The 14,090-nt window shown below is 41.2% G+C and overlaps 1 protein-coding gene across 1 annotated transcript; it reads left to right on the top strand.

Annotated features, from left to right (window-relative positions):
* The first annotated feature begins 4,664 nt into the window (after window positions 1–4,664).
* rps6kb1a (ribosomal protein S6 kinase b, polypeptide 1a) lies at window positions 4,665–13,348 on the top strand. The gene is made up of 15 exons (XM_083766771.1): window positions 4,665–4,979; window positions 5,675–5,718; window positions 6,105–6,225; window positions 7,863–7,931; window positions 8,402–8,549; window positions 8,876–8,933; window positions 9,280–9,380; window positions 10,008–10,098; window positions 11,076–11,166; window positions 11,297–11,404; window positions 11,491–11,553; window positions 11,754–11,831; window positions 11,923–12,030; window positions 12,767–12,879; window positions 13,023–13,348. The coding sequence occupies exons 1-15, from the start codon at window positions 4,905–4,907 to the stop codon at window positions 13,285–13,287; spliced, it is 1,533 nt and encodes a 510-aa protein (XP_083622897.1). The 5' UTR covers window positions 4,665–4,904; the 3' UTR covers window positions 13,288–13,348.
* Window positions 13,349–14,090: the final 742 nt, after the last annotated feature.

Here is a 14,090-nt window from a genome sequence, read left to right as displayed (position 1 = left end):
CTATATGAAGGAGGTTTTTTATTTCTATCTTTTTTATTGTTTAAATTATGGCTTACATATACAGTACAAATGTTCCTGACAAGTGGGACAAATGTTAACAGTAAATCACAGTAAATCATATTTAAAATACTTTTTTAAGACAAGTTTATATGCAACAAACTCAACCCTGCATGTCAATGAATTATTACGAACATATAAGCTAAAGAATGCTCATGGTCAGGCTAAGCATATATATTCCAGTTCTGGTCTTGTACGATGAGGTCTGGTCCTTCTTGCAAGTTTATTATTGCAGATAAGTACCTATAAAATGCTTCACTCTCTGTGGCATTTCCAAATAAATCCATTTTATTAGCGACTGCTTTTTTTGTAGCACAACATAAATTAATGCTTTGCCTGCAGTACATCAACATCAGAAATTATTTCAGCTAGGTATGTAACATCCACATCCACTGTGTGGGGTCTGTTTATTGAATTGGCCAATAGCACTCTGCACACAACCGCAAAAGTGCAAACAAAGTTAAACACTGCACTAGGCTACAAAACAAACAAACTGCATCCCCAGCTCGTATGAGCTTGCTTACTGGCAGTAACTTCTCCACCAAAGAGTTTCCTCCCGCCTTTACAATCTTATCTATCCTGAGCCCTGACCCCTTTAACCCTTTCCTGTCATTACTATCTAAATGCCCTTGGAGCATGCAGCATCAATATGCATCTGCTTTTTCTTCTCAAATCTCTCTTTTCTAGACCAATGGTCTGAAACATTTTAAAGTCTGGGACCTTTTTGTGCTAGGTACAGTAGCCCCTTAAGAGAGGATTTGTGTTGGATATTGTACAGAATTCTACAACTGTCTATACTGAGAAATAACAGTGTAGAGCTAAATAATGACCGATGAAAACAGTTAAATTAAACTCCTATTTTTTCTGGGGAAACCCCTAGAATTACCCCTGGGGCTGGGGTCCCCCCTTTGAGAGCCATTGTTCAAGAGAGTCTAGATTAGAACAATAAACTCAACTGACTACACTCAAACTTATTCACTGTACCAACAAATGTTATTTTCTTGATTATGCATTTTATTTCTCTTTGTCAGTGTTCACTGAACCTTATGATTCCCTACACTTCCTCTTCCTCCACTGTATAAGCTTCTGCAGAAAAACAGACTATTCCGTATTCCACCTGTTAAACACCATCCATGTTTGGTAAGAAGGCTACAGTAGGAAATGGCAGGACATTGACATCAAATCCCTTCTAAATAATTGTCATTTCCTTTGTTTTACCATACCATGTCATTGGAATTGTTTCAGAGAAAATTGACATTTTAGCCGTATTCTACATTGTGATTGTGAACAGACTGCCTGTGAGGCATGGAGGAGGGATAAGCAACTTCTCCTTTTCTCAGGGGCAATACAGAGCTCTGAGGCTTTGAAAGCAGTACCACTGAAAGTTGATTTCTTGATGCAAAGATTTAAAAAGAGCATCATGACAATCTGTGCACTTTTCCATTCGGAGGGAAAGTAATCATCAAAATGTTGTTCTTTGTGCATAATCACGCTGATTGATAACAGTCAGTACCCACAAACAATATAAAATGATGAGAAATCTACAGTTCCTACTTTTGAACAGACATTACCAATATCAACTTCTCACACTGGCCCACAACATAGATTTGTTGTCTTTCTATGAATGTCCTAAACAAAGCAAAGCAAAGTAAAAAAAAAATCCACAGAAAAAGCATTTGGTTACTAAATACAGCTGGGTTTGATTGCTGAGCAATTAAAATAAAACAAACAATTGGGCTCGACTGAAACATAATTCAAAAGAACACTACCCTGCAGGTGGTCTTTTCTGGGTGTCCTGGTATACTGCTCAGAGGAGCCTGCAAACAACCTGTTAAAATCGAGCTAACTTCTAACTCTAAACTCTAAATAGGCAACATTCAAATCAGCCCAAAATGTCAGCTATTCTCATTGCTTAATGCCCATGATCTAGTAGTTCCAGCCAATATAAGATCTCTTTGTAAATAAAATAATCTTGTGTAGGCTGCTGCGTAGAGTTAGTTGGTACAACTTGGTAGTATCTGACTACATGTAATTGTGATTATGTAATCTAATCAGATTACGAAACATAAGTAACTAGAATCAGCCCAGATTACTTGTGAAACTGTGTAATTAGATTATTGTTACATTTGTCAAGGAAGCTTGATTACATTTTTGATTACCACTTTAAAATATGTCAATTTTCCTCCCCCAACCTTGACAACACAGCAGGACAGTCTGGTTCCCCTTGCTTTCAGAGCCCTCTCCTGTCCCAAACTCCCCATCCTAATTTCTGTCATTACTTTGTCTTTAGTTTGGCATTCTTCATTGAGCATACATCATTCATTGTATATGACTCTTACAATCATTTGGGTACTTAGTCCATATAGATAGACATATAGATGGATAGATGGTTAGATGGATGGATAGATAGATATATAGATGGATGGATCATGGATGGATGGATGGATGTTCATGGTAATACCATGAATTTGTGAAAAGTGTCTGGCATACAGGTTTTTTCAGCCATGTGGCCCACAAATGCAAAACAGTCCAGATACATATAGTCAGCCGGTCCCAAGGTTTATTTTTTGTAGAAGGTATATATATTTTTTTAAAGTCAGACAGTAATCCAAAAGTATTTAGATTAGATTAAATTTGTTTTGTAATCCAAGTGATTACATTACTTTAATATTACATGCCATCTAATTTGTATTCAGTAACCGCTTCATTTTAAAGCAATCTCATCCATTATGCCAAAAGAAAGATGTCTGAAGTGTAGCTGCAGAGCCCAACATGTAGATAGATAGCCAGGTAGATATAGATAGCCAGGTAATTACTTTGGCCATTATCTATATGAATCACATACATATATATATACACCATGAGCAGAAAGTTGGATTTTGATGGTGTTTCCGCTGAATTTAGATCGAACAGCAAAACGTGACGATAACAGAGAAGAGCAGAAATACAAACATCCACATTATGTCATCATGGGCTCAGAAAAGTAGGCTACATAATTACATCAGAAATTCCTGTGGGAGGTTATTTAACCACTAGGCCTAGTGAAATTATGAAGCTGTGAACTCAAAACTATAGCCATATACATTATTTACATTTCTGTGAATAACCACAAAATAGTAGCCTTTTCAAATGATATTTTGAACTATAAAACCAAACCAGTCACACAACGATTCCTTTGTTCCTACTGCCATCTACTGACAATGAAGGGCTGAGAGTCTCATTCCAGGTTTGACTTTAGAGTGACCTGTCCGATCAGAGCATCATGAAACAGAAACATTAAAATGTGAAACAAATATAACTACTGCATGCTACATAATATAATTTCAGTTGTATCATTAGTTGAGGAACATTCAACATTAAACAACAGTAGGACTATGGCCCAATACCTTGATCGAATATGAACAGACATAAAGCAATGCATCACATATCTTATACACCTTATTAAGAGCACTTATGTAGGCCAATTAGATTAGGCTAGTTATTGATTGATTGATTGATTGAAATATTTATTAACAGTTTGTAGAATTTACAGTACATTTTAAGCACAAACTCAATACAAAGACTGTCAACTGTGAGTGGACGACCCAATTAAGCATTACACTTGTTTACAACAGGGTCCACATTGTTCAATTCATCAAAACATTTAAAGACATACAAACATTTAGAGACATACAAATAGACATTTCTATGTAGCTAAATTCATCATATGGGAAGCAAAAAAGGGAAAAGATACAATATACAGTGAGGGAAAATGGGGTGGGGGGGGTGGGGGGGATTCAGATTTTACAGAGGCCAGTTTCGAATTGCAGCCATCCGTAGGTGCCCTTTGAGAGCGGTTTTGAAGGAGTCAAGGGATTCACATGTCTTAATGACTGTTGGTAGGGCGTTCCACATTTTGGTGGCATAGGAGCGAAAATAATTTAGTCGATTGTTTGTGCCGAATCTGGGTTGTACATGGTTTGTTGCACTCCCTCTGGTGTTGTGGGTGTGGACTTCGTTTAGTTATGAGCTAGGATGAGCTCTGATTAAAAATATAGGCTCCCAGTTATAGGAGACACCTCTACAACCCCTTTCAATGGAGTTCCACTCAAGTCAGTTGACTTGACTGTGAGCCTTTTTCGTAGTTATTTAATATGCGTAAACTAAGGACTCACTTATTATTCGTTTGATCCTGAGTCCTACTGGTTCACATAACGTGGGGTCCAGGGCGGTAACGTGACCCAGCAGCCAGCCAAGCTGACTGAATGATCGCAGAGACATAACGTATAGACAGAGTTGCGACATTGAAGGGGCAGAAAACAGCCTGGTAACGTGGTTCATGTACCCGCGCGACGGCGCGAGCCCATAGACCCCAATGCAATCCACAAACTTCCGGTGTCCCTATTCTAGCCTGGTTAATAAACCCTATTCGCCGATAGAAGTGTATGTACAAGAGCCGCCATTGATTGGACTGGCCCCATGAAGTGAACGGAGTTGTCGTAACTCTGTCTTACTCTATGGCTCTGCCTGGGAGGCGAAGAGATGAGCAGTGGTGCGCGTGCGTGACCGGGGCACTAGGTGGTGCGCGTGAGCGTGCATTTCGCTGTTTTGTTTTGGTGGTGATGATATTGGCGCTCTGGAAGGAAGCGACACACGTACAGCGATAGTACCGGGGCGGACACGGACAGGCGCATGTACCGTATGTGTATGTAAGTAGCCTGACTAGCCTCTATAGTAGCCCGGCAGTAGCAGGCGCCGCAGCCAGACATCAGGACCCGAGATGGGCGTCCTATGAAGCGGAGAAGAACCGCAGCTACGCTCTCTGATTAAAACACGTCCGGTCGTCCGCTAAAGAACCGAGGAGGAGGATGGCTGGAGTGTTCGACATCGACCTGGATCAACCGGGGGACGAGAATGTGTCCGACGATGAACTTGAAGACGGGGTGAGTTCAGTTCGTTGACTACTACTATAGTACGGGTTACCTCGCGTAGCTTGGTGGCAGCAGATTTACAAGCGTGAGCTTGTAGATCGGCTATTTATTGTGCGCGCGACACCGTCACACGACCAACATCAGGCTAAAGGGCTAGTTAGCATCATGCGATGCGTGGCATTTAGGCTACCCCCGTTGAGCAGCAGGCCTGTGCTGGTGTTGCTGCTGCTGCACCACCACACTTGAATTGAATAAAGTCACATCTGGATGTGAGTTGCAATGTGTAGCTTTGAGTTGGACATCGTCTTGTTCACACACCACACCAATACAGACACAGTTGTCATCCTATGGTTGTCATCATGAACCCCCCTCCCCCCATGTGGTCACATTACATTACAGAGGACCTGGCTGCAACTTAAGTGACCAGTGATGTCGTTAGCGTTCTAGTTAGCAACATTAGCTAATCAGTAGCTAATCATACGACTTGCAAATGCTGTTGTAATGTGAGTTCAACACTGTCAAGTCTCAAGGGGGTGCACCATTTCTTGCTGGTGCTACCCAGCCAATCGGCGCCCCAGCAAGACAAAAAGATAGATGTGTAGGTTATTAATTAATCTAACACAGTAAACTAATGTATAAGTAAGGCTTTATTTAGCCTTAATACACATTCCTTTGTGATAAGAATGTCTGTCCTTGTTTGTTCTCAGGGTCAGTTCAGTGAATACATGGAGCAGTGCAGTGGCTTTGAATTGTGAGTACACATAACATAACATGCCATCATAATGAACTCAGCCCAGTCAGCTGTTTGCTCACTTATTGTAATTTTTGTACCCTCGCAGTCGCACCATTGAACATTATATGACCAAGTAGAAGCCTGGCTGGAACAAATGAACAATAATAACATTTATGTTAAAGTAGAAATGTATATGAAGACTAGCTATAGAACAGTGTTTGTGTATTTTATAATTATTAATACTGTTTTTTTTAACCATATTTATCATATTGTATTTTGTTTGTCACCCACACTGTTTATAAGAGGCATGCTGTACCAGAATTTCACTATATGCAACGTTGCTACCAGCTATATTGTATGTGTATATCACTATGTGACAATGGTTTCCATGTGTATTTTCCCAGTAACATGGATGACTGTGAGAAGTTTGAAATATCAGAAAACAGTGTCAACAAGGGAACAGAGCAGATTAGACCAGAATGCTTTGAACTGCTAAGAGTCTTGGGAAAAGGTGGCTATGGGAAGGTAAGGCATCTCATTCTAAGATCTAATATAGTTTCTTTTCTACAGCATTAAAGGGGAACATAGCAAAAATGTGGTAACACGTTTTTGTGACTGTTCACTTCATTTCAATCATTACTGTTCACTTCATTGCATTACTGCAACGAACAGTAAGTTCATTGCAACTTACTGTTTTATTAAAGGACCACTTCACCACTTTTCAACCTATCTTCATATATTATTAGGTCCTCACTAATAATCACGATGATTTTTTTTATCATGAAACCCGTCCGTCTTGAGTGTACAGTGTTTAATGAGGTCAGATCAACTGGAATGTCAGAACAGGTCAGCTCCATATATGGAGATCTAAGGGTGGCAGTGGGGTCTTGAATATACAGGGTTGAGAACAAGTTGAGAACTCTAGTTTTCAACTTTTCACCTGCTGCTGGGCGCGGCTGCACTAATAACTTTGAGGCAGGCCCGTCTAGAGTTTGAATGGACAGGTATAAATCAAAAGGGAAACATCGATGAGGAAGGATCAACGTATGGAATGTCAGAACAGGTAACTTCTGACATATATCCATATATGGAGATCTAAGGGTTTGAGGTCAGATGTAGAGTTGCTGGCCAATATTGATGACATCAGGGATCTCCATATATGGGCTTAACTGTGACAGCAGGTCGCATTTACTATGACATCAGGGTGACAAGGTCTCTACATCTCCATCCCTGATGATGACACGAGACCTGGGCACCATATATGGGGGCTTGCCTGGGGTGACCAACCAACCAACACATTGACGGGAAATGCACAATTCCATAGTAAATGCGACCTGCGGTCTGGCCCCCCAGCCCAGCCACCCCTCTCAGCCTGCTTACCATTGAGATAAATGGCCAGGCAGCAGTCTAGGCGTAAGGGAAAGCAAATCACGTGACTCTTCCCACCACATGTTCTGTAATGTGAAGCTAATTCTCTAACCCATAAGACCGGAGGCCGATTCTACAAATGCCTTCTAAATCAGTAGTTCTTACATGTTCAAGATATTTCAAAATGTTCAGTATTTATTGTAGTCTATTTCATTTTTTTCACAGTTGAGATGGCTGTTGCTCATTTATAATCATAACTTAATTAGATATGAACAAAGTTGTATAATTGTTTCTCATTAATCACACTAATAATATATATGGCACCGAAATTGAGGATGGAGGGGCTGTTGTGATTGGCTGGAGGGTCTGCCATTCTACTCTGATTGGTTGACCTGACCAGCGCATAGCGTGTGTGCCTCCAAAGTTGAGGACGGAAAATTTGGTTTGCTGCCGAAATTGAAGACTTGTGGTTGGACGGAAATTGGCACTGTGATTGGACGGGAAAATTAACATGTATGTATGGTGCTGTGATTGGCTGGAAGGTGTAGCGTGCCAGAAAAGAGAAATGTACTACTCGCAATGCACTCGTATATCCCCAAATGGGTATGGACTAGTAAATCATAACTTAATTAGATATGAACAAAGTTGTATAAAATAGCACTCTTAATAGTTTTTATACTTATTACTTTCTGTCCCATGTATAACTCATTCCCCTGTGAAGGTTTTCAATAATTCCTGTCCTTAGCTGTAAAACGTAATATTAATTGAAAACTATATAAATTAATTGTTTTCAGGTTTTCCAAGTTCGGAAGGTGTCTGGCACCACTTCAGGGAAAATATTTGCCATGAAGGTCTTGAAGAAGGTGAGGGGTGTGTGTGTGTGTGTGTGTGTGTGTGTGTGTGTGTGTGTGTGTGTGTGTGTGTGTGTGTGTGTGTGTGTGTGTGTCCTACCACAAACTGTGGTTTAAAACTGACGCATGCCCTAGTGACACAGATATATAGAATAGACCACACAAAATAATGGGACAGTGTGTTTTTCTCTCTTTTTTTCTTCTCTCCATTTTTCCTTTAGCATGTTCTCTTGTTTGACACAATACTGGTTCTCGCCTTTAACTCGAGAAAACCTAGCTTACATTACCAGATGGTTGAGGGTTTCGGTAATGACTGTTTATTGGCTTTATGAGCTTTTACTGCAGCTACCCATGCAGGAGCTCTGATTTCTCTTCTACCTCTATTGCTGATGAATGCACATTGCCCGACCAGCAGCTTTACAAGTCATTGCCAGAATAGCTCTCACGGTCTGACACTTTGCGCCTTTTCTGACTCTTGCCAGGCCATGATTGTGCGCAACGCGAAGGATACTGCCCACACCAAAGCTGAGCGGAACATTCTAGAGGAGGTGAAGCATCCTTTCATTGTGGACCTCATTTATGCCTTCCAGACTGGGGGAAAGTTGTACCTCATCCTGGAGTATCTCAGTGGTGAGGACACACACTTTTTTCATTCTAAAACCTGATTTGAACTTAGTTACGTGCCGGTGTCAGAAATGCAGATCTATAAGCTCACACATGACACACCGCATCACGCTTTGTTGTGAGTATACAGTAAGTATTGCATAATTCCGCTGAAATTCTTATTGTGCTGTTAGATTTGCAGTTGCCATTGTTTGGTGAAAATGGATATAGGCATAGTCTGGTTTTACTATCTAATAGGTGTGAAAGTTTCCAATTCCATTCAACTGTACATACATTGTATTGAACTGGTGGAGGTCTGAGACCTGTCCCGAGTAATGTCTTGTATTCTCCAGGAGGGGAGCTCTTTATGCAACTGGAGAGAGAGGGCATCTTCATGGAGGACACAGCATGGTAAGTTACTCAAGTGACAGTCACTGTGCATGCATTTTGAGATGAAATTCTGTTTAAGTTGTTATGCTAAAATATTTTGTTCCAAAATGACAAAACACAAAACCACAATTTAGTGACAAGCACTGCCATGCTTCTTACTGAGTGTGGGATCATATTCACCAATGCACACAGAATTGACTGGAACCGCAAGTTCATGTTCTCTTGTTGTGTAAATAAACATAGTCTAGAGATGGGGGTGATTATAGTTGTCCAACAATATAAGGGCATGTGATCTTTCTACTTTTAGAATAATCGCAAGGAAACCATATGACAACACCAACCAACCTGACTTTTTTTTCATAAACAGTTTCTATCTGGCTGAGATCTCTATGGCATTGGGTCACCTGCATCAGAAAGGCATCATCTACAGAGACTTAAAGCCTGAGAACATTATGCTCAACAACAACGGTACAGTAAACGGACGGTCCTCAAGCAACATTGTTTCAAGTAGTTTTCAACCCAGGACAGATTCTGGAATGGTATTTCTATATCAGCGATGATGCTAGGGTTTGGCAAATAACAGAAAACTTATAGAAACCGCCATTTGTAAACCAATAACTGACTTACCGTAATTTCCGGACTATAAGCAGCGGCTTTTTACCCATGATTTGAACCCTGCGGCTTATACAACGGTGCAGCTAATCTATGGATTTTTACAGCTAACGCAGAGCCCTCTCAGGCTCTGAGCTAACGTAGCTGCGGCTTATAGTCTGGTGCGGCTTATAGTCCGGTGCGGCTTGTATATGGGATTTTCCCTAAATTTGGCTGGTGCGGCTTATATTCAGGTGCGGCTTATAGTCCGGAAATTACGGTAATCTTGTCATTGTGGTTAATCAAATAATAGAGAATTGATATGAAAAATAATAGATTTTTTTTATAAGCAACTAAATTTATTATGAGTAGTCTGATTGTAGTTCTGCTATTTTCTTTTATCAATTGTAATTGTGGCAAAAGTCCAGCTCTAAATGCTGCTATACAGATACTTTGTTCATGATCTGTCTTTGGTAAGTTTCTGTCTTTGGTTTCTCACACCAGGTCACGTGAAGCTGACAGACTTTGGCCTGTGTAAAGAGTCTATTCACGATGGCACAGTGACCCACACATTCTGTGGTACCATAGAATACATGTAAGTCACACATCACACACAGGGGCCAAGGGATGTTGAAAATCAATTTGCAATAAACTAAATATTAAAATTAACTGTATTATACTAGAATTTCGCGGCCCTGACGGGCCGCTCATCCCAGTTACAGTACGTTGCAGCGCACTATGGGAAGAAGGAAATTCCCCTAAAAAAATATATAATTTTAATATAAAAAACGATTTTTGCATCTGCCGCTTTAGATGACCTGAGATGACTTGATTTATTTGAATAAAAAAACAAATGATAGCCGCTGCCTATATGTATCGGGTCTGGATCGCATGTTGGTGAACTCTTGCCGTGTGTGATCTTCGGCGCGGGGCGAAGGGGGTCCGCGGTAGTATGCGTGGGAGTCCACTGTCCGCGAGTACAGTCACTGAGTCTGTTACCCATTAAATCAGCGAGTCTGCTGCCACGTTTTCTCGGCGCTCCGCTGTTTCTTTTGCCCCCCTCAATGTCGTAACTGTTCTGTGACTGCAATCGGTCAGTATATATATATATTTTTTTTATATACATTTTAAAACTAACACAAACAAACATGAAATTCCATAACTAAAATAATGATAGTTAAGAAGTAGTGAAAATAGCTAATCTACAAGCTCGCAATGAGCTGTAGTAAATGCCTCAACTACAATTACCATTGACATGCAATCAATGGAGTTGTCCCCTGCTGGGACAACTCCAGATAGAAAGCAGGTTTAAGTTCCATAATGGCTTAATTGTTCTGACAGAAAGATTCCCGCTAGCGAACAGCAAATGGTTGTAAGAACGGTTGCCCCCGAATTTTCATTTGTACCAGCCTTCGTTAATTCCCTGTCTCTCTCACTCTCGCTCTCTCTCTCTCTTTTAAGCTTTGTTAAAGCTGTACTTGCAGAGATTAAAAACCAAAGTGCACATGATACAGTCCAATACCACCATAATATAATACTTATCCTTGTCCTGAACTGCTTTGCTTACCTCAGGGCTCCAGAAATTCTAATGCGCAGTGGCCATAACCGGGCGGTGGACTGGTGGAGCTTGGGAGCACTCATGTATGACATGCTGACAGGAGCAGTAAGTTGACAACACCGTCCTTCCTATAGTCTCATTCGAATAATTCCAAAAAACTATTCCCTCAGTTTGACTGTCCAGTGTCAGTCAAACTGAAGTAGCTGTTTATTAATTACCCCCTCTTTGTTCATAGCCACCCTTCACTGGTGAAAACCGAAAGAAGACCATTGATAAAATTTTAAAGTGCAAACTCAACCTTCCACCTTACCTCACACAAGAAGCTAGGGACCTTCTTAAAAAGGTACACAATGAAATAGTGCAGTGTGCAATTATATTTTCTGCACTGTATACCAGACTACCATTCTAACTGTTGTCCGAACCTTTTAGCTGCTGAAACGAAATGCCTCTCTAAGGCTTGGGGCTGGACAAGGTGATGCCTCGGAAGTAGAGGTATAGTTTGATATCTGTTCATGCCCTGTGTATGGACATGTCTTTCATATTGTGTGTGTGTGTGTGTGTGTGTGTGTGTGTGTGTGTGTGTATTACTGAATACTTATTCAGTGGTTCTACAATTACCTTTTGATAAAGTCCTGGGAAAATCTTCCTTTTAAAACAAAAACAAATTAGAACTCTGGCACTGTCTTCTCCAGGCGCACCCATTTTTCCGACATATGAACTGGGATGACCTCCTCGCCCGCAAAGTAGAGCCTCCATTCAAGCCTTTCCTTGTGAGTTTGCATACCATGCTGAATGGCACTATATTATGCTACATTGACCTATTCCAGCCAGGCTACTAACATATCTGCTTTCCTTTGGCAGCAATCAGCTGATGATGTCAGCCAATTTGACTCCAAGTTCACCAGCCAGACTCCAGTAGACAGTCCGGATGACTCAACACTCAGCGAAAGTGCCAATCAAGTCTTCCTGGTTGGTAGTTCCTCTGCGTAAATGTTCACGTTTATTGAACAGAAATACAGGATTATTTTGTATGGAATTGGTAATACAAAAATAAATGAACCGTACACCACTTTAGAACACACGTTTGATTCATGTGGCCAGCATTATAGATCTGTACTACTGAAAAACAAACGAAACACAATATTCTCATCCCAAGGCTTCACATTTGACCAGGAAGCCAGCTTCTGTCTATTCTAAACCGTTAAAATTGCAGAGTGATACGGTGGGAATCAATTAGAATTATCTTGGCAACGTGCTATGCAAAAGGGTGTCCTCAATGTCCGAATTGGATGATAAAGACGCCTGATGAAGTAGCAAAAGATGAAGTCTTGGGGTGCGCATGCACTGGTGTTCTTAGAGATTCTGCTTTATGCCTTTTTCTTTTCTTTTTTGCAAGAGGTTATTCTTAAGTACTGCTTTGGTCTTCTTTATACCTAGTGTCTTTTTGTTGTCTGCACGGATGATGCACATTTCACAAACAACCAGGATTCATATTTAATGTTTTTCTTCTTTCTTTTTTAAGGTTAAGTTAATGCATCATATCTGTTCTTTTCCTGGAAGCTCCATTGACTGTTCCACCACATTGCATGATAAGATTAGTCAGCAACATTTCATTGCTCAGAGTCATTGTAGTTGTTGTTTTTTCTATTTTCTTCCTTTTTTGAAAGATGGCTTTTGAAGTGTCTGTGGCCTTTTTCATTTTCAGGGTTTTACGTATGTAGCCCCCTCGGTCCTCGAAAATGTCAAGGAAAGGTTTTCCTTTGAGCCAAAGGTCCGGTCGCCACGGAAGTTTCCAGGAAGCCCGAGAACGCCTGTGAGGTAACGTATGTTTGATTTGTGTCTGATTTCATGAAGTTCTACTGGTTATGTACACATTGTTTCAATCACAAACTCTTCACACTTTGTTTAATGCTTTAACTCCCATGGTATGATCTGACCTTTTCCTTCATGTCTCCACCCAGCCCGGTGAAGTTTGCTGGTGGGGTGTGTTGGCCCCGAGGCCCTTCACATTCTGGGGCTCCATCTTTACTCTCCCCTGGAGTTTTGGGGGAGCAGCCCATGGAGGTGTCCACTCCAGAGCACATGGACGTAAGTAGCAGCAGCTCGGAGGTGTCCGCTCCCCTTCCCATCAGGCAGCCATCAGGTGTCAGCAGTGCAGGGACTTTTAAGAAGCAGACCTACCCGATGAACTCCAAACGGCCCGAACATCTACGGATGAACCTATGACCCTCGGCTCACCTCAGAACCTAGGACTCTTCTAATATTTTTTTTCCCCTTTAAGAGACTTGTAGAAATTAAACAATTGACTTGACACTGTCGACACCAATCACCAGCTTCTCCAGCAACGCCTTCCTTCTTCCCATCTCCTTCTCCTGGCATAGCCTGGCCTCCTTTGGGGGGCCCTGCAGATAATCAGCTCCCTAATCAGTAGAATCGTCACTGGACAGGAGTGTTCTCTCAGTCAGGTGCTCCTTATTGACTGCCGATGTGCACCTCAGCCTTGTAATGGCTGTGGCTGAGGAACGGGCATATGGCAACTCCGCCGTCTGATTTCAGCGTGCGCGACTGGCTTATATTGGTGCTTTTTTTTAAACTTTGAATTTGGACAGTGTTACTTCTGGTGTTGCTACTTGTAGCTTCCCTAAAGACTGAGATTAATATCTCTACAACGGTTTGGGTAAAGAAAAAAGGAGTGGTATGCCCAAAATGCCACTCAATTTTTAATATCACTTTGTGGTTTAGGGGTTGTTGGGTATACTATAGTATATTAGTTGGCACAGTAGCGCGATCGAATAACAGTTGTGCAACAAATACAGTATTCCTTTTGCCTGTTTTCCTGCAACACTTCCATATTGCCTTTTTCACTGTTGTGTCACTTGAACATGTGGTCAGGAGTAGATAGGAAACGGCTGACAGAAAAGCGGCTATAAAAGGATTGCAGTGAGATATTAGCTGAAAGCGTCACTTCCACCACAATCAATACCAAATGCTGGCACCACTTTTACCAGTCCAACTGGAATGATATCTAT

This window comes from Protomyctophum parallelum, assembly GCF_964188405.1.
Source record: "Protomyctophum parallelum genome assembly, chromosome: 1".
In the NCBI taxonomy this organism is placed as follows: Eukaryota; Metazoa; Chordata; class Actinopteri; order Myctophiformes; family Myctophidae; genus Protomyctophum; species Protomyctophum parallelum.
Note: the sequence above shows the minus strand (reverse complement) of the source record. Positions and strands in the feature narration are given on the sequence as shown.

Bases quoted from the DNA above. Each gene is read 5' to 3' on its own strand.
- rps6kb1a (XM_083766771.1), top strand. From the start codon at position 4,905: ATGGCTGGAGTGTTCGACATCGACCTGGATCAACCGGGGGACGAGAAT. The intron at 5,719-6,104 runs GTGAGTACACAT...GTATTTTCCCAG, and splicing joins CAGTGCAGTGGCTTTGAATT to TAACATGGATGACTGTGAGA. The intron at 6,226-7,862 runs GTAAGGCATCTC...AATTGTTTTCAG, and splicing joins GAAAAGGTGGCTATGGGAAG to GTTTTCCAAGTTCGGAAGGT.